Here is a 27,768-nt window from a genome sequence, read left to right on the forward strand (position 1 = left end):
ATTCCTCAGTGGGATCTGAGGAAAGTGCCCTGTAGAATTTGGTATTGGAGAGTTGTCTGGCCACCTCCTTTTGGTAGTCAGACCTGTTCAAGACCTGTTCATGACGACAACAGCACCTCCTTTATCAGCCTCTTTGATTATAATGTCAGAGTTGTTTCTGAGGCTGTGGATGGCATTGCATTCTGCACGACTGAGGTTGTGAGGCAAGCGATGCTGTTTTTCCACAATTTCTGCCTGTGCATGTCGGCAGAAGCATTCTATGTATAGGTCCAGACTGTCATTTCAACCCTCAGGAGGAGTCCATGTGGAATTCTTCTTGTGCTGTTGGTGGGAAGGAATCTGTGTCCGTGCGCTGTTCAGTGTTATGTTGAAAGTACTCTTTGAGTTGGAAATGGCGAAAGTAGGCTTCCAGATCACCACAGAACTGTATCATGTTTGTTGGGGTGGCGGGGCAAAAAGAGAGTTCTCCAAGATAGACTCTTCTGCCGGGCTGAGTGTGTGGTTGGATAGATTGATGATATTGCTGGGTGAGTTAGGGGTACCACTGTTGTGGCCCCATGTGGCAGGTAGGATTTTAGACAACTTACAGTCCTTTTTCCTCTGTAGAGAAGTGAAGTGTGTAATGTAGATCTCCTGTATAATTTTAGTAAAGTCTGTTTGTGAGGAAGGTTTTTTTTTTTAGAAAGTTTCCAGATTGGAGAGCTCTTTTTTGATGTTCTCCTGTTTGCTGTACAGGATGCTGATCAGGTGGTTCCTCAATTTCTTTGATAGTGTACGGCATAATCTCTCACTGTGGTCTGTGCAGTATGTAGATAGCAATCAATTTTTCACCTTCAGTCCATTTGGTATGTTGTCCATCCATTTGCATTTGGAGAGAGAGATGATATCTGTCTGTACTTGTGCAAGTTCCTTCATGAGATTGATGGATTTCCACTCCATACGGCTAAATGCAGTGCTTTGCATGGTGTCAAGTATCAGAGGGGTAGACGCGTTAGTCTGGATCTGCAAAAGTGACAAAGATCCTGTAGCACCTTATAGACTAACAGATGTATAGGATCATAAGTCTTTGCCCATGAAAGCATATGCTCTTATATATCTGTTAGTCTATAAGGTGCTACAGGACTCCTTGTCGCTTTTGCAGATCCAGACTAACATGGCTACCCCTCTGATACATGATTTTTGTAGTTTTCTTGGCTGGATACTTTTCAGCCAGGACTCCTTACACAATCCAATGGTGCTTTCCTTATTCTTCAGTTATTGTGGATGTCACAGGCACAGAGAAATGAAGGAGAGAGGTGATTTGAGTCTTCTGTTCCCCATTTTTATATCTTTCCCTTTTCCTTTATAATAATTTCAAATGGGGAGTTCAGGAGACAGCAGATATGGGAGATGGAAAGTTCAAGCTGTTTCTTTCCTAATATGTAAATCTCTCATTTATGGTAACATTCTTGCCAAAATATGGCTGCTTACTCAGGTGATAGTCCATTTGATTTTGCTGGCACCTGACAGAGTCAGTGGCTAGCATTTTGTCTCTGGGGAACTGGTTTAAAGCTATTTCCATAGACTTGGAAAATGGCTTATAAAATTCTGTTGTATAACTTTACATAAAATGTTGCCACACATGTATTTTAGCAGTACAGAAATGAACAAATGATGAGTTTTCATATGATTACTCATAAGGCATATTTTGTACAAAATGGGTTGTACTCTTGTAAAAAGGAAGAGATACAGACTGTCACAATACACTATTCATTAACAAAGTTGTGATACTATGCTAAGCAGTGCTTTTTTTGTTTTAAAAAAAAAAGGTGCCAGTACTCCATGGGGAAAGTTGCTGAACTCTAACTGGAGGTGCCAGTACTGCGTCTGGAGGTGCCAGTACTGTGTACCAGGCAGTTCCATCACAAAAAAGTACTGATGCTAAGGAATTTTGACTGCACTAAAGAGCTGTGTATGCACTGAGACAAAAACAATGTCAAACTGGAGTTAAGGTTGAGAGTATGTATCTGCACAGTTAAAACACCCAAAGTCCTTAACTTTGTTTTATAGTGATGCCATTGTAATAATTATACAGTTAATAATTATACTTAATTGAGTTTAAAATACTAAATTAAAATTATTTTTATTTTAGACACATTAGATTATTTTCTCCCACACAATGTTATTACTGAGTGTAGTTAAGTTGCTTGGCTACTTGAAGTGTGTCTTTTCACAGCTAATAACTTTACATATTTCAATTTCTTAATTTTAACCTTAACTCTGAATTTCCTGGATTTATAACACTTGCTTTTGCAATAATTATATATGTGGAATATTTTAAGTCCTAAGTTGTATGTTCTAAACCTTCATTCCTAGCAGTAGTCATTTGTTTTCATTTTCTTTTCATGAATAATGAAAAATTATTTATTTTAGTCATCATGTATGTAACTGAAAGAGAATGTTACCATGTGATAATTGTAATGATTTGAAGATATTTAATGTCAATCTCCAGCTAAGTTCTCAGAAAAGAGCAAGTGCTGTAACTTTAGGAAGATACACAGAAAATCTGAATTTCTGTTTTAACAGAAAAACTTGACTCATTTCAGCCTTACCAATGAAACTGCAAGCAGCACTTGTAGCAATTAAACAGGAGTCTGTGCTTTTAAAGGACAGAGATAACATGTTCTTCTTCAAGAGATGTCCCCATGGGTGCTTCATGTTTGGTCTTGGTGCTGTCCCAGCACCTGGCCTGGAGATATTGAAGCAGTCCCTTCACAAGCCACACATTTGTGGTGCTGACGGCACGTACTATGCTGGTTGGAACTGCACATACGTGGCCTGAACCCTCCAGTTCCTTCTCTACTGTCTCCGACCTGAGATAGGGCTCTCTGCAGTTCTCCAAAAAGATAGTTTCAGTATAGTGTTAGAGCTGTTATCCAGTTTGTTGTTCTTTATTTAGTCTTAGTTAGTCAGTTTGTGTTCTTTAAAAAAACAACAAAAAACCATTTTTTCTTCTTCTTAAAATGCTCAGTTCCCTGGGCTTTACGTGTTGCACCTCCTGTAGGGAATGCAATGTCTGTGTTGGGTGGACACTCCTGATGTGTCCAATGTCTTGGAGAAGATCTTATAGCCTAGGACTGTCCTCATTGTAGCAAGCTCACGGACAGGGTTTTGTGCCTGAAACTGATCCTCCTGGAGAAAAACCTTCACCTTTTGTCGGATCCAGAACCACAACTCACATTTGTGAACCACTATGCACTCTCCTATGGTGCCACAGCCATCACCTCTGTGGGTAGAGCAGTAGTCCCATTGGTATTCTGCAGTATTCCAAAGCCCCTACCATCAGAGGGTGAAACTGCTCATTAATTACCAGACGTGGAATGCCCACAGGGTCATCTCTCTTGAAGAAACGAAGATTACTCTTCTTTGGAGATAGGGGGCCTCCGATGTGGAGAAGGCACTGGAGAGCTCGGGCTCTGCATGTGCGGTTCCAATGGGCATGGCATGCGCCGTTGATACCATGCATGTGCAGCCCATGCAGGGACTGCTTGAAAATCTCTGGTCCAGGTACCAGGATGGCACCAAGACCAAATGTGGATCACCCACAGGCACACTCATCTCGAAGAACTTCCATCACTGCACAAGGTGAGTAACCTTTGTTTCTTGCATTGGCATGCTGAATGGAATCAGAATTGAGGCAACTATTTCGGATGTTATTTGAAGGTGTTTTAAGCAATTAAAATGTTTTCTTGCCCTTATTCTTTGTAAATTTTTCTTCAAGGATTGAAGTTTCCATTCATCTTTTTACAAAAGACCATAAATATATTAATGTATTTGTCGTGCTTGCAGGGCTAGGAACACTTATGTCCCTTTCTGTTCTCTCTGGGTATGTCTAGACTACATGGCTCTGTCGCCAGAGCCATGTAGATTAGTTTACTAGACATACTCAAATGAAGCGGCGATTTAAATAATCGCCACTTCATTTAAATTAAAATGGCTGCCATGCTGTGCCAATCAGCTGTTTGGTGGCACAGAGCGGTAGTTTAGATGCTCCGCGGTCGACATCAAAGGCATTTGTTGACTGTCCCGTTATGCCTCGTGGGATGAGGTTTACCGGGGCGGTCGACAAATGCCTTTGATGTCAACTGCGGTGCGTCCAGACTACCATACTGTGCGCCAAACAGCTGATCAGCACAGCACGACAGCCATTTTAATTTAAATGAAGCGGCGATTATTTAAATTGCCGCTTCATTTGGGTATGTCTAGTAAACTAATCTACATGGCTCTGTCGCCAGAGCCATATAGTTTAGACATACCCTTTGAGTGCACCGCATCAGCTGTCAGGTCTCAGCCCTTTACCTGTACTGGGATGGAATTCCACTATTTCTATACCAGGCTCTTGGTTGCAATATACTGGTTTTTCTTCAGAAGGTTCAGCTGCATTTTGGTGCCTGTGGTTCTTTCCTTTATGAGTCTGTGATCAGTGGTACACAGCAATCACACAGCACTCTTAAATCCAATTTTTTTTTTAGTATGAATAAAACATTTAGAGAAAAAGGGCATTAAAACAGGATTCAAACTTTGTCTGCATTGGCAAATGTGAAGTACTGGCTGTTATAGTGCTACTCACATAGTGCTGCAGGGAACAGCTGTTGTGTTTCCATACTGTCAGCTTCCAGTGCAGTAGCATGATCACACTTGGAGTGATGCACTCTAAGCAGCTATTCCACAGAACACCTCTTTTTGTTGCTGAAGCTTGTGGGAAGGGGGAGGAGGGAGGAAGGAGGAGGATCCCAGGGCATCCTGAGTACTCTCCCAATGCCCTGTGGTGCAACACTTTGCATCCCAGAAACCCCTGTTCACATTTGGTGCTGTCTTTAATGGCTTTTGTGCTCTGCAGTCTGCCTCCTTGATCTGTGAGAATGGATTCTGAACTGTTGAGGAAAACTCTGATAGGTCTCACTAACATGTTAGAAATGACAGTCAAGTTATTCTCTAAGCCAGTGGTCTCCAACCTTTTTACACCCAAGATCACTTTTTAAGTCTCAGAACAGGCGAAGATCTACTGCCCCGCCCCTTCCTTAAAGCCCCGCCTACATTACATGAGGAAATCTAATGTAAATGTACTGTGCAGGTGCGCAGTTCAGAGAGGGCTCAAGAGCTACTCTTAGAGCCCCTGAGATCTACCGATAGATTGTGATCTACTGGTTGGTGACCATGGCTCTAAGCAATGAAGCAACAACGAGGAGTGCAACAATGATCTTGCCACACGTAGTAGCTACAACAGAAAATGTCTTGTTGCATTCAAGGAAGTGTTGACTACAGTGGAATGTTGCTTTTGGGATTGGGAAACAAGCACTGAGTGGTGGGATCACATTGTCGTGCAAGTCTGGGATGACGAGAAGTGGCTGCAGAGCTTTTGAATGAGGAAAACCACTTTCATGAGATTGTGTGATGAGCTTGGCCCTACCCTGTGGTGCAAGGGCATGAGAATGGAAGCTGCCCTACCAGTGGAGAAGTGTGTGGCGATTGCACTGTGGCATCTGGCTACTCCAGCACCAGAGTGGCAGTTTGCTTCCCATGCCTTGAGGTAGGAGTTCTGTGGCTCCTTTGCTTTGACCCTACACTGCAATACATCACAGACAAGTCCTTTTGGCCATTCATCTTGATATTGGCCCATAGGAATTATGGAACCTATGACTGGAGCACAGCTGGGACTGAACAACCTCCTCTCTACAAATGCTGATTGAGGTCCAGCTCTTCAACATTGCTCTAAGTAGGGGATCACTTGGTGCTTGGAGCACACATGGTCACTTTGAAAGATGTGCTGAGAGCACTCCATGCATCATTGAGTAATCAGGAAGAGGACTTTCAAAATTTGCAAGGAATCTAAGGGGTGGATCTGAGGATAGAGTTCAATCTGATGATCAGAAAGATAAGAACAAGCATTTTGGAACTGGTACCAGAGGCCAGTCTCAGTACACCAGGATGTCCACACTGTCACCCAGCCCTGTAGCTCTATGCAGCAAGCTCTACATCTCTTGTCAAGGTGGTTTACCTAGAGTATTTGTCATCTGAAGAAGTGGGTTGTGCCCATGAAAATTCATGATACTATCTACATATTTTTGTTTAGTCTCTAAGGTGCTACAGGACCATCGCTGTGTTTAAAATTTTTTTACTTACAGACTAACACGGCTACTCCTCTGAGACTACCCAGAGCACAACAACTGTGGTGTTAGTGTGCACTAAGTGCCTTGCCAATGTGGACACCTTGGGAGTTACAGCACTGGGAGGTGATTTACTGCTCTGAAACTTGCCAGTGCACACAAGGCTATAGTCTACACATGTGGCTTTATTACTGATAGGCTTACCATTTCTGATGGTCTTCTTGGCAGGCCAATCTTTTGTCATACTCCCCCAGGGTATGTCTACACTACCACCCTAGTTCGAACTAGGGTGGTAATGTAGGCATACCGCACTTGCAAATGAAGCCCGGGATTTGAATTTCCCGGGCTTCATTTGCATAAGCCGGCCGGCGCCATTTTTAAATGCCGGCTCGTTCGAACCCCGTGCCGCGCGGATAGACAAAGCACGGGCTAGATAGTTCGAACTACCAAGCCATTCCGCACTATCTGTACGCCTCGTGTAGACATACCCCCAGAAAGTTGCTGTCTCAGGCTGGATCCCCAAAACAAGTGCTACTCCTCCCTTAGAGTGTATTCCTTTGTAAGGGTGCATCTACACAGCATCCTTACCTTGAAATAAGCTATGCAATTTGCATAGTGCAAATTGCGTAGCTTATTTCGAGGTAATTTTGAAATGGCTTATTTTGAAATTTGGCACTGTCGACACAACGCCAGATTTCAAAATAAAGCACTATTCTGACATGTCCCTTAACCCTTGTGGAATGAGGATTACAGGGATGCTGGAATAGCACACCCATTATTTTGAAATATATTTTGAAATAACGGGGGCATTTAAAGATGCAGAATTACTATTTTGGGATACTTCTAGTATCCCAAAATAGCCCCACTGTCTAGACGTAGCCTAAGTGTGTCAAGTATTTTGATCTATATTTGGACACCTCATTGTGTCCTAATTCTAATAAGGTTTGCAGTCTTACCGAGAAAGCAAAATCTCTTAACAGCCTTCCGGTGTTTGCAAAGATGTCACTTGAGCCATTTGTCCCCTTTCCTGTGTATTTTTAAAGAAAATCTTCTGCAGTGATAAAGCAATATAGTTACACAAAAATCAATCAGATCAATGTACAGTATTCCAAAATTATTACAGAACAGCTTGAAATCCATCATAGTAATAACTTACTTTTTTTAAATGTATCTTTCTAATCACTCTTCTGTACAAAATATGCAAGATAATTTGCTGTGTGGTAGCAAGGAATTCCTCATTATGGAATTTCTTTAGAAATAAAAACCAAAGCCTAGAAAATTCCATTAGGGAAATAAAAGATGTTAAAAGATGATTGAGCTTGCAAAGTGGTACACTAAAAAGAAATACAAACTTAATTATACTCCCTTGTCCATAAATGTTATAGTATATGTGTAATGGACATGACTGTTGATTTTTGTACAAGACCCCTACTTCATTGATTGTGTCAGTTAGGTATTGCACTGTTAATTACACACAGGTAGATAGTAAACAAGAAGCAAATCTGAGCTTTTTTTTTCCAGAAATGCATAATTATTTTTATAATAAATCCATATAAGATTTACTCTTAGTTTACACCTCTATTACTGAGAGCAAAATTGGGTTCTCAGTGGACAAGATGTTCACGCAGGCCAGGCCTATACTAGACCTGGAAGCCTGGCTCAAGGTACACAACTCTAGCTACCTAGAATATGTAGCTGGAGTTGACTTACCTTAAACTGAGTTTAACAGCATCTCTACAGTAGGAGGCCAAGGGAGCAAATGCTCCTCTCAGCTTCCCTTACTCCTCACAAGATTAGGAGTACTGGACACGGTTGGGGGCATCCTCTGAGTTCGATTTAGCAAGTCTTAACTATAATCACTAAATCAAACTCTGGAAGGTTGATCACTGCAGCATCGATCTTCCATGGAGTAAAGAGAAGGCCTCAGTGTGCAGAAACTGAGCGAAGACCTTGGACAGCTCTGTTTCTTTAGTTTTACAAAAGTTAGATGATGGGTAGTGCATGAAATATTGACTGAACAGTGAGGATAAAAATGCCTTTTGTAAATCTACTTTTTTTTCACTGCACATTGTCTAACAAGTAGCAAATATAGAAGCATTAACGCCATTTATGATGGAGTTACAGACTGTATTGAAATGCATAACCAGAAGGAGGCAGAGACAAGGTGCTAGGTTTCTAATCTGCAAATGTTTTGCCTTGTGTCTGTATAGATGGTCTCTCTCTTGCAGGCAAAAATTAAAAGCATATTTTCAATGTGAAGATTGCAAAATTTAAAAAAGTTCTTGATTCCTTTATTCAGTATGTCTAAAAGACATTGGTAATCTGTCCTATGAGGGCCCAAAAGTAGCTACCATTCTAGTTCATAGCACTTTTGTAACTTATATAGGAAGTTAAATCTTCAAACTACTTCACAAACAATCATAGAAACTAGAGATGAGAAAAACCTTTTAGCTCTTTTGGTTCACCATATCTCTGTGCAGTGCAGGATCAGACAAGTCCCGTGATGCAGGGAAGTGTTATCCCAGTTTTACAGATAGGAAGTGAAGACACATAAGGATCTGCAGAAAACCACAGAATGAATGTCAGATCCGGAATTAATTTACATGCATTCTTGGTCTCTGGTCCATATTCATTGCACTACTCTACACTGCTCATGAGATTGAACTGTTATTTAATTATGCAGTTATTCTATTACTGAAGACTCCCTCTATTAAAGTTAGATCTCCTGGGACATTAGCCAGCAAAGCAAATACCTTAATGATTTATATAATACTAGCAGAAATACCCGTCGTCGCCCGGGGAAAATATAGTAAAAGGGGTGAGGAATGAACTACGTCAATTACGTTAACCTAGCATATTTTATTGGAAATACTTTTCTCTGATATATTACTTTAAGAAATTAACATAGCTAGTGATGTGCTTACAAAATGCATTTACATTTAATTCATTTCTTGATAACAAAAGGTGTGGTGAATGAACTACGTAAATTACTTTAACATAACATGTTATTGGAAATACTTTTTCTTTTATCATATTACTTTAAGAAATTAACATAGCTAGTGTTGTGCTTACAAAGTGCATTCCCCAGTGGACAACAGATGAATTTCTTAGTTTGTAGCCAGAGGGAAAAGATCTCATAGTTGCAGTTTATGTGACATGCTTAACAGAAGAGTCCAGCAAATGCCTATGATCAGGCGCTACTAAAAGCTAATTATCAGTGGTCCCAATTGGGACTCGGGAGGAACCAGGGGAACCAATTTTGAGATATAACCAATCCAGTTATTTAAGTTAGGAAATCAGTAGTATCTGTTCAAAATTTTGTGTTTCTAGCTCTTACAATTTCGGAGATCTTTCGGGACAAACAAATTTTCAGAAATATTTATAAGATATATAGAAAATATAGATCATTCTATATAGAATATAGAACAAACTTTTGTGTTCTGAAATGTTAAAATGACATCTTTTAAATAAATTGCCACTGGAAAGTTTTATGACTCTCTCTTGGGTACAATAGCAACTATAAGGGGCATCAATAACAATATCTTCTTTCCTCTCGAGGTCCCATCCAGTCCTAGTATTCTATGATTCTAACCAAGATCTTTTTCTTTTTTGGAAAATATTTCAGAAGTTTTAAAGATAAAAATAAAATAATTATTAATTTCAGATTTATGGAGAGATTATTGATCAGTAGTAATTTTCCCACAGCAAAGATTGCAGCTATAATCTTTCCATTATAATAGTAGCGTGGACATATGTAATTTCAGAATATTTAGGGGTTAGGGAAACCATTGATGTGCTAAAGAAATAGTCCATTTCACTCCAGATTTCAATTATGTAGTTTTAGGAAAATTTTTGTGTGTGTGTCATGAAATTGGAAGTAAAGCATATAGATGGTTTTTGAGATAATTAGAAGAATTGCATGAAATAAAGTTTAAGAAAATTAATATAACTTTTTAATTACACTGTATTTTAAAGATAATTGGTTTACAGTTTTAAAAAGCGGAGTTCTATATTTTAGACATTACTCATTGCTCAATTTGAAACACCAGCATGGTTCATTGGTGATTTGAATGAAAATCCACATAATATGCACATTCTCTCCCCCTTAGCAAACACACACAATCCTCCCAATGCCTTACATACATCTGCGTTATTGTACTCAGTCAAGGGAGTGTGGTTCCTGCATGAATTAATATAGAGCACACTAATCCTGCAAGAACACTGGAACTTATAAGATGTGCTTTAGTTTTGTTGTCTAAACGGTTCACAGATTGGCTGATAGAGCTAAGAAACTTGAAGAATCAGTGGGATTGTGGCAACTCTTTTTTTCTCTCCCCATTTAAATTTTTAAATATGTTCACCATTCACTGTATTGCACATGAAAATCAAGTTTAATGTACTTATTTCTTCAGAATCTGTAAGATCTTCAGCTTCTTAAAAGCTTTACCAGAGTTTTATATATTAAAGGGCTCTAAGAAGTGCATAAACCTTGAGTCTTTCCCATGCTGATTTTCTTGGTTATTCATATCTTTTGTTACATTGAGAGTAAACTGCTATCGTGTGTGCTGTATGGGGCACCTCTGGAGAACCCTTTTGGAAACAAGACTATGTGAAACATGGCCACTTGCTTATCAACCAGCGCATTGTGAAAGAATCATTTTATATCAGTGCTTTTCTATAGGCATTAGCTGCTAGCAGTTTTCTGAAGTGAGTTCAGTATGTTAGCTTTAACCTATAAAATCCTAAATGTTTTGGGACAGATTCTGAGTGAATGCCTTTCTTTCATGTGATAGTACTACAATTAGGATCAATGAAAGCACTGCACTTTGAACTGCATCAGTGTAAATGATGGTGTCTTTGTGAAGGGTTCCTGACTTTGAAACTTATTTCTTCTTATCCCATTTTTTGTTAAGGTTGTTAATGGCATACTGAAGTTGAGGCATTCTGTTGAGCAGTTGAGGAGGGTTTTCTTCAGATCAGTTCCCTCTATCTCCTTCGCTGTTATTGATTATGGACTGAAATCCAACTCAGATATCTTTGTCTGCAATAATACATCAAAAGGAACAAAGCATCCTTAAACAATGATGTATTAAAAGTCTCATCTAGAGCCACAGTATAAATAATTTTGATATTTTTTGTCCCATTATAACTTTCCATGAGGGACGAGGAGAAAGTTGATCTTTGGGTACTTAAGATGGCTGGCCACATTTGGCAAGAGATGAAGCTCCAATTACATCATTGGTACACGATCAGGTCTTCAGGTTAATTTTCTCAAAAATTGTTGTAGTAATTCTGCTACAGTGCAGCATAAACATGTTTCCCTCGCCGAGAAAATGACCACAACCATTTTCTTGTCCATTAGGTGGCAGCATATGACTTCAGTCTTCCAATAAACATTAACAGTGAGGTTCCATCTTCTCAGCAAACCTCTACAGCTACGACACCTTGTGGGTCAGGAAAGCATATAATTGTTCCTCGTCCTCAAATTGTGACTGTGACTGTCCCATTATGTACAGTCCAAGCAACGGGTACGTAAACTGGAAACATTAAACTGTGTGTGTGTGCGCATGCACACTCTGCATAGCTTTTTCAGGGGTTTATTTCTAGTTTTAGCAAAGGAAAATTAGAAGCTAAATAACTGAAAGTAGAACTCAGTAGGTTAATTTAGCATTTATTATAATACCAGATAATTAGAAAATGTAATAAATATATCTGTATCTATTTACTCCATTTAAAATATATATTTCTGATGCTGGAATTATATTACTATAATTTCTAAAAATTAAAAATCACAATTATAGAAATTCTGGGTCATCAAGTACCAGCCTTCTCTTGGCCAGCCAGAGCTTGGGGGAGGGAGGGCTCAGGCAGCACACCCCTCCTGCCTTCCCCCTGTTGGCCAGAGCACGCTTATTTGCGGGATAATGGGAAGGGTGCGTTTGCACTCTTTGCACCCTCCTGTGTATGGGCCTGTATGAGATGAAGTAAATAACTCTTTCTAATTTACATTCTCCACACCAGTCATGATTTTATAGACCTCAATGATATCCCCTCCCTGAGTCTTCTCTTTTCCAAGCTGAAAAGTCCTAGTTTTATTGATCTCTCTTAATGTGACAGCTGTTCGATACCCTTAATCATTTTTGCTTCCCTTTTCTGAGCCTTTTCCAATTGCCACACAATGTTATATAGTAGCCACCCTACAGACCTTTAGTTCTCAACCTACTTACCATTTTGGGACACGTACAGCTCTCTGTGTTATATTGGCCTCATTCACACAATATATGTGTTACCCATAATCTAAAAAAATAATGTTTAGTATTGGTTATACAACAGCAATACAATTCAAATTAATGTAGTACCTTACCTATAAATAGCTAAAACATTAACAGTTAAAATTAATCAATTTTAGGGTGGCATGGCACCATGTATTGCCAACTTCACTTCCACAGCGGTTGTGTTGAGCGCCCAGAGAGCATGACACTGGAGCCTGCTGGAAAACTGGGGAGCCCTGCTTGTTGGGTGTGCCCTTGAGCTAGAGACTGCCCTTGTGCACTGAGCCACCCATGCTCACAGCTTCTCAGGGACTGTTCCCCATGCATCCAGCTCTCCTACCCATGGAATACAGTTAATGCTTTGTTGTAAATCATACATCATTTGCTTTCTTTACTGTGGTACTGGAGAAGAGCAATTACTGTATTAAATGAAAAGTAAATCTCTTGCGATAAACTTATATGGATTCTTTGGTGAATAACAATCTACATAAAGTATCACAAATTTAATTAACTTTAAGAACTATTAAAAATAGGGAGATAACAATAGGTGTATCAAACTTATAGTAGCCATTTAGAAAAATGAAGCTAATACTATTGAATTCTCCGTCATTATAGAAGGTTAATATTCATTGATAATGAAAATAGATTAGCTCAAAGAAACCTTTGTTAACTCTTTTAAATTTTTTTTAAGTAATTGATTGGATTTCTAGAGTACTTGTCCTTCTTCACGTGGGATCTACTCTGACTCCCTTTTGTGTTAATCAGAAATACAAAAAAAGTATTAGTCTCTCCTGTTTAGATTAGAGTTATAAAGGAAAATCATGGTAATTCTGATTTTAAGCCTGACCTAAGCTTGACTTCCCTTTTGACAATTGACATTTTGGTGGGTGCAAAATTAATGTCACACAGATGTGTGTCCCTTTATGGAGGGTCATACTCAAGTAGACATTTACTGTGCTTGCAATTTGTAGACAATGAAAAGGAGGGCAGATTTTAAAAGAAAGAGAGAATCTGTCAGTTTAAGAATGCTGTTATAGTTGTGTTGGTCCCAGGGTATGACAAGGTGGATGAGATCTTTTATTGGACCAACTTCTGTTGGTGAAAGAGACAAGCTTTTGAGCAACACAGAATTCTTCTTTTGATTGTAAGAATGTGTAAAGTAGAAATAAAGCTTTAATGGAAGAAGTTTTAGAAATATTTGTCAAGATGTTCTATAAACTTTTTAATTTCTTCTACAGCACTGCAGCCACCACTTGAGTTCTCCACTTCACAGCTGATATTTGAGACAAGAAGCATGCATTTAGGTATTGCTGATGAACATCAAAGCACTCAGGTAAATAAACATATATGCTTTTATCATTATTCTCAACTATGTATCTTAGAAATAATTTATTTTAGTAATCTTGTAACTGCAACTATTCTTAATGGTTACTAATTGTTCTCCCCTGGGGGCAGGGCCAGCAGCCAGTGTCCTCTCAGCTCCCAACCCCACTGCTGGGGATCCCCCTGCTACTGCCACTGCTGCCACTGTGCTGCTGAGAACCCCAGTGGTCTGCAGGCTGCTGCAGCCCACTGAGGTGAAGGAGGGCCACTCATGTGGTTGCCCATTGCTACTACACATCCTAAGGATTCCCCAAGAAGCCTCTTGACAGTGTCGTTTTGGAATCATGAAAGAGATGAGCTACTTCTGCTTTAATAGTCTGTTAAGATACTTGGGAAGTGTGATGGAGCCCTAGGGCTCCACACTCCCATGGCCCTGCCTGCTTTGCAGGGAGGAGAGGGCGAGGGCGGACTGCAGGCTAGCAGCACAGCTGCTGCTGGAGCTGTCCCGGCGGAATGTGCGTCGGCGCCGGGACCTGACATCACGTGGTGCGACCTGCCAGCTGAGGCGGGCGCAACGCGAGGAGCGGGGCTGAGCTGCAACGCCGGGCAGGCCGGTCGCATCATGTGGAGGCAGCAGCCGAGAAGAGGGGAGAGGGCACCAGCAACTCTGGGCGGCAAGCCAGAGCAGAGGGTGGAGGCCGACTGAGGGGAACCAGGGAAGGCCCCCCTTTTCCCTCACCTTTATACCAGGAGAACTAAAAGCGGGGAGGAAGTGACCCAGGGCAGGGTGGGCGGATCACCCATGAGTCAGCGTGTTATGGGTGGCTGCCCTGCCGACCATAAGGGGAGTGAGCAGGAGTGCTTCCCTCCCTTAGGTCCCTGGGTTGGGACCCAGTTGTGAAGGTGGGCCCAGGTCCCCCTACCCTCCTCGTAGTGCTATCTGGCGACTTAAACGGAGAGAAAGGCCAATCACTCGGGAGAGACGGGCACGGGACAAATTGTGACGTGGATTAAACACAGTGTTTGCAGACTTTGGAAAATGATGTGAACTTTGTACGTGAAGTCTTGCCCAGAACAAGGGCGAGGGCGGGGGGAGGGGAGGAGGTTGCCCTGGAACAGGAACTCATTGTGTTCTAGCAGATCCCCTGAACTTCTCGATCTGAAGGGTGATATTTCTTGAATTAAGAAGATAGAGGAACTCTATCCTTTTCCCTAGGTGTCTCCTTGATCACCTCTCACTTCTCTTCTACTGGTTTCAGCATGACCTTCCAGCAGATAATAGTGTGGGGCAGTTTTAATCTATGGAGTAGGCTTAGGTAGATCAAAATGCATGTCTGGCTAAGTCTTGATCCTCATGAATGTTAGTTCTTATAGCTTGCCTGCAGGGTCACATTTACTCTGTGGCTGAGAGTTTGCTTCTCACCTTATGTTGACACTTTAGCACTAACTCTGCTCAAGGTAGCACATTATAAATAGCATCATAGCCAGAGGTAGATTAGACAGTTTTTCTTGGAATGCTTGTTCATGCAGTTCCAGTTAGGTTTGCACGCATCACATGCATGAGTGTCTGGAACTTTTATCCCTAACAGCTCTCAGCTGGAGTGGTGCTTGCCATAGCATCCCGTGCATACCATTACCAATCTGACCCCTCTTCAGTTCCTTCTTGGCTGTGATGTCATTGGAACTTCTCCCTGTCTTGCGTCATCAAGTCTCTAGTCCCTAGTTATTCAGTACTTCTTTACCTTATGTTTAAGTCTTGAATTCTTTCAGTTGTAAAATCAGTAGTTTGTAGTGGACAGATTCGCCCACACCTTTCACTCTTCCCGGGTGCATTCCAAAATTCCTGGTGTTTAAATCCTGCACAAGTGCAAAAAATCTATAACAAACAGTGACATGCATAACCCATGTCTGACATGCCTTCAGGAAGAGCACCGAGCTTAGAAGTGTGTGTGTTGCCTGCATCAGTTCCTACTGGAGTCTGCTGTTAGACTGACATATTCAGACTGTCTAGGTGCAATTTAAATCCATAATGCACTGGGATCTGTGCATGAAATGGCATTGAAGAAAGACGGTTGCTAAAGACTCTCAGCACTGTAGCCTGAAGGCACTGCCGATGTTGGCAATGAGGCACCATGTGACCACCGTGCTGCCACATAGTCACCATAAGACAAGTAGAGGGTTCTCTCCTTGTAAGCAAGAGCCAGGCCAGTGCAAGATGACATTGACGCACAAGGCTCACCGAGAGAAGCCATCAACTCCAGTATCCATACGGGCACTGTTGAGTTAAACACAGAGTGCTTCTCCAAAGAACCAAAGTCCAGTGCAGATGATAAACTCCCCATCTACCATGGATACCTATGAGGCCATGAGAGACCTCATAGAAATCTCCAAATCCAGAGCTCACCTAATGCAGGAGAAACCACTAGCACTAGCTAGGGTGCCTCAATCTAATGGCAAGCCTGCCATGTTTAGGCGCCCTGCATCAATGGACCATCACTGGAGTTGGTTGGTCTTATCCTCAAGGTGCTTGTCCTCCCTGGCACCGTGGGCTTGAGGTCCTTCCCCGGCCCTGGAGAAGAGGGACAGCTCTTTGGTACCAGAAGGGGTATGGCACCAAATGTTCATCACTGGTCTCGATTCCACAGTAGTTGGCACCAGTTGTTGTCAGCCGATGGTCAGGGCAGTATGTGTGTGTGTGCTGAGAAGAGATTTAACGTCCGTGACTTTACTGCTAGGACCGGGGTCCCGTCGCAGAAGGCAGCCAACAGGCTGACATACGCCTTGGGCCTATAGGAAAAGCCTATTACATCTCAGATTTTAGCTGCTAGAATACAAGATCCCTTCGCAGTGGGCAGTCTAGGAAAGACTGAGAGATGCCCTAACGGATCTGTCACCTGGGAGTGACACAAATCCAAACGCCCAAGCTTCTTCCTATAACTGCTAGCAAATACAGATCTTATGGTTACAATGGCTATTGCTCTATTTCTTAACTGCTAGCAAATATAAATCTTAAAAATAGTTACAAAGAAAATAAAGATAGAAAATAGAAATAATGGTATCAAGTGACAGCTTAATTTTTAAAGAGCTCTAAGTCTATGTGTACACTTAAGACAAAGGACCACATCCAGGTACAATTTTTACCCCCTTCTGTGCCTCTCGACTGCAGCGGGTCAAGCCAGGGCCGGTCTCTCAATTCCTAGGAAAGACAAATACGAGGTGGGCATCCCCTTGGAACCTCGGGAGGTCAAACACCTAACCTGACCAGCAGATAGATGGTAGATTGACACTCAAAGTAAATGTGCTGCTGGACCCATCTTTATACCCCTGGGGACCCGTATCCTCTTTCTTATCTAAGATGCCGAATTGTACTGGTCCGTTTTGTGGCGCCAGTTCTTACAAGCAAGTTTCAAGTTAATTTACACTTGCAAGAGAGAGAACTAAATTGTGAGTACTAGACATTTTTTTTCCGGGAGAGAGATTCCTCCCCCCGCAGGCGGCTGTGTGTTCGTATCAATATGGGATTAAGTCAAGGGCACTCCTCAGCAGCCTCTTGGTCAGCAATTGGCGTATCTCTGTTTACAGCCATTCACAGTCACAGCAGCCTGCCATATCCTGAGTCTCCTGCTCCAAGGCTTTCTGCTTTGTGTGCCCTGCGTGCTCCAGGCAAGCAAAAATGGATGTTACAAGGGGGGTTCCTGTCTGGCTACAGTTGTCATCAGGGTCGTCCTGGTACCACTCACCAGCATTGCTGACATCCAGGTCCAAACCCCTGGCACCTGGCTTATCAACACCACTATGGTCATCACCATCAGGGTCCGAATTGTTGATGTCATCTATATATTTGAGCTGAAGCCAGATGAGCACAGGCAAGACACTGGAGCACCTCCAGAACCTGCTCCCATGTAGGCCCAGGACTCCTCCCAGGCTACAGTCACAAGCTAGGTGCAGGATCAGGAGCAAGGTCAAGTACAATCTGACCCTCTGTTGCCATCGGTGTCCTTATCTTCCTCTCCAGGTGAAGTGGTGGCAGGTACCTCCTCAGTAGGACCCTCACTCATCGACCCTAGGACCTACCAAAAACTCCTCTGGCAAATGGCCCGCCATATGAACTTGCAGATAGAAGGATTCTCAGATTCTTGGACCTCTTTGGTGGACATTCTAGCACCAGAGGGTCCTTCGAGGATGGCCTTGCCTATAATAAAGACCATCCAGATGAATAACAGCATGCCGTCGCAAACAGCCTCAATTCCCTTTACAGTAAAAGGAGCGGAAAAGAGATATTTTGTCCCCTCTGAGGTATACAAATTCCTTTTTACCTATCCTCATCCTACTTTACTTGTGGTGTCTGTTGTGAATGGGAAGGAGAGGCAGGGCCAGCAAGCACTGGCACTGAAAGCCAAAGAGGCCAAGAGATTAGACCTCTTTGGGAGGAAGATATATGAGGCAGGTGATCTTCAATTGAGGATAGCTAATCAATAGTCTATTTTCAACAGGTACTCATGTAATTTATGGGAAACTATGGTCAAGTTAAAAAAACTCCTTCCTGTAGATTCTAGGGAGGAATTTTTGGGCTCTCACTGAAGAGAGCAGGACTGGAGCCAGAACCTTTCTGTAGGCTTTATTAGATTCGGCCGACACAGTAGCTAGAACTCTGTCCGAAGAAATAGTCATATGCTGCTCCTCATGGCTATAGGCCTTTGGACTGCTGGTGGAGGTCCAGCAAACCTCCAAGACTTCCTGTTTGAAGGGAGAAGCGACTTTTCAGCACGAACTGATTGAAAGCTTCACTCACTGAGGGTATGTCTACACTACCCTCCTAGTTCGAACTAGGAGGGTAATGTAGGCATACCACACTTGCAAATGAAGCCCGGGATTTGAATTTCCCGGGCTTCATTTGCATAAGTGGGGAGCCGCCATTTTTAAAACCCCGCTGGTTCAAACCCCGTGCAGCGCGGCTACACGGGGCTCGAACTAGGTAGTTCGGACTAGGCTTCCTATTCCAAACTACCAGTACACCTCGTTCCACGTGAATAGGAAGGAGAGGCAGGGCCGAGGTGTACCGGTAGTTCGGAATAGGAAGCCTAGTCCGAACTACCTAGTTCGAGCCCCGTGCAGCCGCGCTGCACGGGGTTCGAACCAGTGGGGTTTTAAAAATGGCGGCTCCCCGCTTATGCAAATGAAGCCCGGTAAATTCAAATCCCAGGCTTCATTTGCAAGTGCGGTATGCCTACATTACCCTCCTAGTTCGAACTAGCAGGGTAGTGTAGACATACCCTGAAGGACTCAAGAATTACCATGAAATCTCTTGGTAGGAATAGTCCAGCAACCCAGAGAAAGCCATTCAGGCTTCAACCACTACAACAAAGACAAGAGCAGTTCTGTCATTGGAACAGGAACTGTAGGTGCAGGCCCTCTAATCAATCCTTGGGCCAAGGCAATAGTGCCTCTAAGTCTGCAGTAAGTCCCCAAAAGGGGTTTTGAAAGTGTGTTCTTGGATGGCATACCACTTCTGTCCCAGAATCCACATCCTCTCTTTCTGAATAGACTTTCCTACTTCGACCATACAGGGTCCCATATCAAAACAGACCAATGGGTTTTGTGCATGGTTGCAATGAGATATTCTCTTCAATTCTCCTATTCCCTCCCTCCCAACTTCATTCCGTGCTCCTCTTTAGGGACTTCTCTCACGAGTAACTCGTTATTTAGGATTGCTTCTCATGCTAGGTGTGGTTCAAGAGGTTCTTTGCAATGTAAGACACAGGGTTTTACTCTTGATACTTTCTAATCTCCAAGGCCAAGGGAACTTTGAGGCCTATATTGGACTTAAGAGACCTCAATTAATACATGAGGATTTTACATGGTATCTCTAGCCACCATTATTCCCTTGTTGGATCTGGTAGAGTGCTATGCTGCCCTCAACATGAAGAATGCATATTTTCATATCGCAGTTTTACCTGCCCACAAGTGTTACCTCAAGTTCGTGGTGAACCAAAACCAGTTTCAGTTTACAATTCTCCTGTTTGGCCTGTCAACCACCCCATGCATGTTCACCAAGTGCATGGCAGTTGTAGTAGCCTTCCTACACAAGAGAGGAGTCCAGGTCTTTCCATATCTGGATGATTGATTGCTGAAAGGCCATTCCAGGGAGCAACTACAGACTCACATTCTCCTGACTTTGGCACTGTTTCGCTCATTAGGTCTTCTCCTCAGTGAAGAAAAGTCCATACTGACTCATATTCAAAAAATAAGAGTTAATTGGAGTAATTCTAAACTCGACTTAAGTGAGAGCCTTTCTGTCCAGCTCCAGGTTTCAAGCCATGACCAGCATTGTCTGATCACTCATTCAGTACCCCCTTACAGCAGCAAGAGTATGCTTATGCCTACTAAGGCACATGGTGTCTTGTTCTGATGTGATCAGACATGTAAAGCTATGCCTCAGACCTCTCCAGGCTCAGTGTACTGTCCAGTGCAGGACAACCTGGACTTGGTGGAGACCGTTCCCCCCAGCGTGATTGCTGCTCAACTGCTGACTGGACCCACACTGCATATGTGAAGGAGTCCCTTTTGCACCCCCATTTCCTACATTGATGCTGGTAATGAATGTCAGACATCAGGTGGAGAGCCTGTTTAGGGAACCACAGGACATAGGGAAGTGGGGCCCAGCAGACTCCAATTTACATATCAATGTCAAAAAGCTCAGGGCAGTCATGTTAGTCTGCTGGGTTTTTCAGCCACAAATTCAGGGCTGGTGTGTAGTAGTATTAATGGACAACACCATGACAATGTTTTATAAAAACAGACAAAGGGGAGTGAGTTTGTTCCCTCTCTTCCAGGAAGCCCTACATCTTTGGCACTTCTGCATAGAAAATTCTATTCACCTCGAGACCCAATACCTTGCGGGCTTGCAGAACAGTCTAGCGGATGTCCTCAGCAGAATGTTTCTTGCACACAAGTGGTCTATCAGAACAGATGTTATCTGTTCAATTTTCCAGAAGTGGATGTTTCCCGGACTAGGCTTATTTGTCACCAGGATCAAGAAGTGCAATACCTTCTGTTAGTTTCAGACCAATAGCCTGGGTTCATCCGTAGATGCGGTCATGATTCACTGGGGAGAGGAAGTTGATGTATGCCTTGCATACAGTACTGGTGATACACAAGGTCCTACTGATGGGCCTTAGGAACAGATCAAATGTAATACTTCTGGCTCCAGTATGGTTTACCACCCTGCTAGAATTGTCAGTGGAAGCCCTGCTAGTTCTCCCACTGTACTCGGACCTCATTTTGCAAGATGAGGGTCATCTCCAACACTCAGACTTCCAGTCCCTTCATCTCATGGCATGGAGACTGCATGACTTAACTCTTTAGAGCACCAATGTTTGACTCAGGTTCAGCAGGTACTACTGGATAGTAGGAACCCCTCAACAAGGGCTATTTACCTTGCTAAATGGACAAGATTCTCATGTTGGTGCACTTAGCATGACCTTTTTCCTATACGTGCATCTGTTCCCTCATTTTGGATTACCTCCTCCATTTACGAAACCCTCCTTGATTAAGGTCCACTTAGCAGCTATCTCAGCCTTTCACCCTTGTTGTTTCCAGCGTTCTTTTTCTGAGGACCCCATGGCAGTCCATTTTAGAAAGGGCCTGGATAGACTCTTGGCATACTCATGTCCTCCTGGGCCTAAATGGGACCTTAATTTAATTCTCAATAGACTTATGTGGCCTTCTTTCGAACCACTGGCTAGGTGTTATATGCTGCGACATTTCCTTAAGGTTTCCTTTCTAATATTGATTACATCCACCAGAACGGTATCTGAGCAATGAGTGCTCTTTTCAGAGCCTCCAAATACTATTTTCCATAAAGACAAGGTGCAGCTTAGACCACACCCAGCTTTTCTACCAAAGGTGATCTTACAATTGCACCCTGGACAGGATGTTTTTCTTCTGATTTTTTTTACCTAAAACCAAACGTAAATGCCAGACAACAGGTGATGCACACATTAGATGTATGTACGGCACTTTCCTTCTATACTGAATGCACAATGCCCTTTCAAAAGTATACCCCGCTATTCATGGCAATAGAGGATCATATGAAGGGAGACCTGGTCTCAGCTCAAGGTATATCCTCTTGGATATCTGATTGCATATGTATCTGCTATGTTCTGGTGGAAATTACACTGCCTTTGGTGATGGCCCACTCTATAAAAGGTTAGGCCTTATCCACTGTATTTCTGGCACAGGTTCCCATTCAGAAAATCTGTAAGACAGCAACATGGTCTTCTGTGCATACATCCATGGCTCATTGAGCCATCAATAAATAATTGAGGGCTGATTCAGCAGTTGGGAGAGCCATAGTCCAATCAATTATTCTTCACTCTTATCCCACCTCTAGAGTGTAGTGGCTTGGAAGCCACCTGATTGAAATTGATGTGAATGAGCTCTCAAGAAAAGACAGCTACCTGTTTTCTCATATCTGGTGTTCTTTGAGATGTGTTGTTCATATCCATTCCTGTACCCATCCTTCTTCCCTTCTGTTGGAGTAGCCAGAAAGAAGGAACTGAAGGGGGGGGAGGGTGGATCGGGTCGGCAGTGGTATGTAATGGCTGCTATAGCAGTGTCACTCTATAGGACTCCACAGCTGACCTGACAGGAGCTAGTAGGGGAAGAAGTTTCTGATGGTCATGTATGCTACACAGCTGATTGGTGTTCTTCAAAATGTGTTTTTCACATCCATTCCAGTTACAAGAAAGCAAGTAATCATCTTTTCTTGGGCTAGCAGCCCAAGTCATACCCAAAGAGTCTGAAAAAGTCTGTACTCAGTTGGCTCAGGCAGACGAAGCACATATCTGTCTATGCAGCTGCAGTGCAGATGTACCCTGACAAGCAGGCTAAGAGAACTAATGGTCATGAGAGTCAAGACTTAGCCAGGCATGTGCTGCCTATAATGCATCTGAAGTTTTGTCTCATTCTCTAGCTTATGCTGTGACCATTAAGATATGGCTCAGGAATTCAGAGAAAAGTTCTAGAATTGCCTTGAAGGCATGGAGTCTTTCTTCTGTTAAAACAACTGATCATTTGAGCAGACTCAGAGACTAAATTTTTGAAACAGCCTTTTAAGGCATTTTTAGTCTGGGTATGTCTATACTATCCCCCTACTTCGAACTAATGGCTAATGTAGGCATTCGAAGTTGCAAATCAAGCCCGGGATTTAAATATCCCGTGCTTGATTTGCATCTTCCTGGCTGGTCGCCATTTTTGAAATTTACAAGTCTGACTAACTGCTCGCGTCTTCACACGACAGGGACCCGGTATTTCGAATTAAAGCCCTAAATCAAACTACCTGTTATTCTTCCTGCAAGGGGCTTCCACTGCCTCCCCACAACCTGGCGGAGGGTTTGCCCCTCACCATCCCCCACCAACAGCCCCCTCTCACCTGCCCGCCTTAAACAGCTGCCTGCCTCTTGCCCCCTCACCACCACCGCTGCTTACAAGTTGCCCTGCTTGCAAGCCGGTTGCATGGGACTCCTGAGTGGAGCACAGGATCAGGCCCAGGAGATAACCATTACAGGACTGCTTGGGAATAGTGACCATAATATAATAACATTTAACATTCTTGTGGTGGGAAGAACATCTCAGCAGTCCAGGACTCTGGCATTTAATTTCGAAAAGGGGAATTACACAAAAATGAGGAAGTTAGTTAAACAGAAATTAAAAGGCACAGTGACTAGAGCCAAATCCCTGCAAGCTGCATGGAAACTTTCTAAAGACACCATAATAGAGGCTCAACTTAAATGTATACCCCAAATTAAAAAACATAGAGACCTAGAAAAGAGTCATCCTGGCTTTACCACCATGTAAAAGAAGCAGTGAGGGACAAAAAGGCATCTTTCAAGAAGTGGAATGTGGTGTATGAAGGCACGGACTCCGGCCGGTGCAAGCATGAAATCCTTTTATTGCAAGATTACAACTATCTTTATACCCTCTCAAACTTCCCAAAAGTCCACAAACTGCTTTTTTACAAACTGCTTTTTCCCAGTCCAAAACACAGCATTCTCGAAGGTCATTGACTCAGGCAGATGTTGTTATTGTTGGCTCAGGACTCTTGCTTGGTTTCGTACTTGGGACGCTCTGTCACGTGGCCAAAGCAGTATACTTGCCGATTCTCTACAGTGGAAGTCCAATCCTAGTGAGATAAATAGAAAGGAACATAAACACTGTCAAATCAAGTGTAAAAATGTAATAAGAAAAGCAAAAAAAGATTTTGAGGAACAGCTAGCCAAAAACTCAAAAAGAAATAGCAAAATGTTTTTTAAGTACATTAGAAGCAGGAAGCCTGCTAAAAAACCAGTGGGTCCCCTAGACAATCGAGATATAAAAGGAGCAATCAAGGATGATAAAGCCATTGTGGAGAAACTAAATTATTTCTTTGCTTCAATCTTCATGGCTGAGGATGTTAGGGAGATTCCCAAATCTGCACCATCCTTTGTGGGTGATGAATTGGAGGAGCTGTCCTGGATTGAAGTGTCATTAGAAGAGGTTTTGGAACAAATAGAAAAACTTAACGTTAACAAATCACCGGGACCGGAAGGCATTCATCCACGGGTTCTAAAAGAACTCAAATGGGAAATTGCTGAACTGTTAACTGTGGTTTGTAATCTATCCTTTAAATTGGCTTCCGTACCTAATGACTGGAAGATAGCTAACGTGACACCAATATTTAAAAAGGGCTCTAGAGGCGATCCTGGCAATTACAGACCAGTAAGTCTAACTTCAGTACCGGGCAAATTAGTCGAAACAATAGTAAAGAATAAAATAGTGAAGCATGTAGAAAAACATAATTTGTTGGACAAAAGTCAACATGGTTTCTGTAAAGGGAAATCATGTCTTACTAATCTATAATTAGGCTATGTCTACACTGGCGGCTTTTTGTGCAAGAATATCTTGCGCAAGGGTTCTTGTGCAAGAAGTCCTGCACAAGAAAATGTCCACGCTGCCATGTGCGAGCTGTGCTTTTGCGCAAGAGCACCCATGACAGTGTGGATGCTCTCTTGCGCAAGAAAGCTCTGACAGCTATTTTAGTTAGAGGGCTTTCTTGTGCAAGAAATCCCTGCCAAGCATCCACACTGCCCTCTTATGCAAGAGCTCTTGCACAAGAGGGCTTACACCTGTTAAAAAAGAGCGTACGCCGTATTGTAAATTTCCTTGCACAAGTGTGGGTGGGCAATGTGGATGCTCTGCGGAATCTTGTGCAAGAATGGCCAAGAGGAGTGTAGACATAGCCTTAAATTTCTTTGAAGGGGTTAACAAACATGCAGACAAGGCGGATCCAGTAGATATAGTATACTTAGATTTTCAGAAAGCATTTGACAAGGTCCTCACCAAAGGCTCTTGTGTAAATTACATTGTCATGGGATAAGAGGAAAGTCCTTTCATTGATTGAGAACTGGTTAAAATACAGGAAACAAAGGGTAGGAATAAATGGTAAATTTTCAGAATGGAGGAGGTAACTAGTGGTGTTCCCCAAGAGTCAGTCCTGGGACCAATCCTGTTCAACTTATTCATAAATGATCTGGAGAAAGGGGAAAGCAGTGAGGTGATAAAGTTTGTGGATGATACTAAACTGTTTAAGATAGTCAAGACAGAAGCAGACTGTGAAGAACTTCATCTCACCAAACTGAGTGATTGGGCAATAAAATGGCAAATGAAATTTCATGTGGATAAGTATAAAGTAATGCATGTTGGAAAAAATAACCCCAACTATACGTACAGTCAGACAGGGGCTAATTTAGCTACGACAAATAAGGAAAAAGATCTTGGAGTTTTCGTGGATAGTTCTCTGTAAACTTCCACATAGTGTGCAATGGCGGTCAAAAAGGCAAATAGGATGTTAGGAATTATTAAGAAAGGGATAGAAAATAAGACCCAGAATATCTTACTGCCCCTGTATCAATCTATGGTACGCCCACATCTTGAATACTGTGTACAGATGTGGTCTCCTCACCTCAAAAAAGATATTTTGGCCTTAGAAAGGATTTAGAAAAGGTCAACTAAAATGATTAGGGGTTTGGAACGGGTCCCATATGAAGAGAGGCTAAAGCGACTGGGACTTTTCAGTTTAGAAGAGAGGAGACTGAGGGGGGATATGATAGAGGTATATAAAATCATGAGTGGTGTGGAGAGGGTGAATAAAGAAAAGTTATTTATTAGTTCCCATAATAGAAGAACTAGAGGACACTAAATGAAATTAATAGGTAGCAGGTTTAAAACTAATAAAATAAAGTTTTTCTTTACACAGCGCATAGTCAACTTGTGGAACTCCTTGCCAGAGGAGGCTATGAAGGTTAGGACTATAACAGAGTTTAAAGAGAAGCTAGATAATTTCATGGAGGTTAGGTCCATAAAAGGCTATTAGCCAGGGGGTAGAATTGATGTCCCTGGCCTCTGTTTGTCAGAGGCTGGAGATGGATGGCATGAGACAAATCGCTTGATCATTGTCTTCGGTCCACCCCCTCTGGGGCACCTGGCCACTGTCGGCAGACAGGATACTGGGCTTGCTGGACCTTTGATCTGACCCAGTATGGCCATTCTTGTTTTTATGTTCTTCCACCGCCTCCCCACAACACTCCCCGCACCATTCCCTGCTGACCCCTGCATGCAGTGTGTATCCTGACAGATCTGTCACAGCACCCCGCCAGAGTACCTCCCGATACTCTGGCATATCTGATAATCCGGCACCTCCTGGTCCCAAGGGTGCCGGATTATCGGAAGTCTACTGTACGTTGAAAAAATCAGTGTCCTATTTAAGACTTGAGAAAATGGTTTTCATTCCTGGGTACGAAACATTGCTCTTTGTGAATAGTGAATGGCTGATAAGAGTGCTACCTGTGAACAATGAGGTATGCTTATTTTCTTACCTCACAGATATAAATTGCATACTCTATTGAACTCTGTGTCAGTTATTTCTTATTTGAAGTTAAAAAGTACAAAATATGTTAATAACTTGACTTGTTTTCAACAGGAAAAACTTAATATTTATTTGTTCTATCATCTTTCATTCTTTACCTACAACTATTTACAGAAGTTTGACCTGAAGAATATCTCGAGGCAACAGGTGACGTGGAAATTAGATCTTGATGGTGGAGGAAAAGCCATAGAAGATGGGATTTTTAAATTCAGTCTGTGTGCTGGAGTTCTTGATGCAGGAGAAAAAACTAGTATCACTGTAGGCTTTTGCCCATGTAAGTATTATTCTGATTTTTGTCAACTTTTATATGTGTTTGCTAAAATGAATATTGTTTGTTCAAGACTCCATTTTCAGAGATGTATTTAAATCTCATTTCACTGTGAATCAGCACTTTTTTTCTAAAATATGTTTGAAGAGCTTTAAACGGACCTTTCTTGAATTCCAAAGTTACATAGTTTGAAACCAGGAAAATAAATGTAACATTTCCTATCCATACTACCTAGTGCTACAGGTTCTGGGGATTGTGCCAATGGAAAAAAAAATCAAAACCCTGTTGAAGTTCAGAGAACTAAGAGTTGTAGTCTGGATAGCTGAGGAAAAGGGAATTGCTTGAAGTATTTCTGCTGTATGTATAAAATAGGATACCTAACACCTTTTTCTTTGGGAAAGCATAACTGGTTAAGAAAAGATTTAAATAAACGAATTCCTTTGTGAATTTGAGGGACTCTGGTTTAAGGCCTTCTCATTCTAGGACATTCTGTAGGTCTGAAATAATATGTAATCATCTGTGGAAAAATTTTCTTTTTAATGATTCAAGTAGAGCAAAATATTAAGTGGTTCCTTTCCATTAATGCATGAAACATTTCTAGGAAACTACCCTGGAAAGCATATATTTCTCAGAGACGCCTAAGAGGGGATTCCATAGGGGATTCAGTATCCTTAATCTTCAGACATTAGAAATTCACATTATCTACATATATTTGGGCTTTGTGAAATAAGTTTTTGGTCTCTGCTTACTTATCTATGAACAGATGTCCATATCACAATAATCTCTGCTATTGGC

General features: G+C 42.1%; 1 protein-coding gene across 1 annotated transcript in view; it reads left to right on the top strand.

Moving 5' to 3' along the window:
* The window catches only part of CFAP47 (cilia and flagella associated protein 47), a 651,639-nt gene that overhangs the window by 96,716 nt on the left and 527,155 nt on the right, over nt 1–27,768 (top strand). Inside the window, exons 22-24 of the mRNA XM_075913261.2 lie at nt 11,509–11,674; nt 13,657–13,751; nt 26,820–26,979. Of these exons, the coding sequence (XP_075769376.2) occupies nt 11,509–11,674; nt 13,657–13,751; nt 26,820–26,979 (421 nt within the window). The remainder of the gene's footprint in view (nt 1–11,508; nt 11,675–13,656; nt 13,752–26,819; nt 26,980–27,768) is intronic.

Source organism: Pelodiscus sinensis, chromosome 1 (genome assembly GCF_052426305.1).
Source record: "Pelodiscus sinensis isolate ZL-2025 chromosome 1, ASM5242630v1, whole genome shotgun sequence".
NCBI classification, from domain to species: domain Eukaryota; kingdom Metazoa; phylum Chordata; order Testudines; family Trionychidae; genus Pelodiscus; species Pelodiscus sinensis.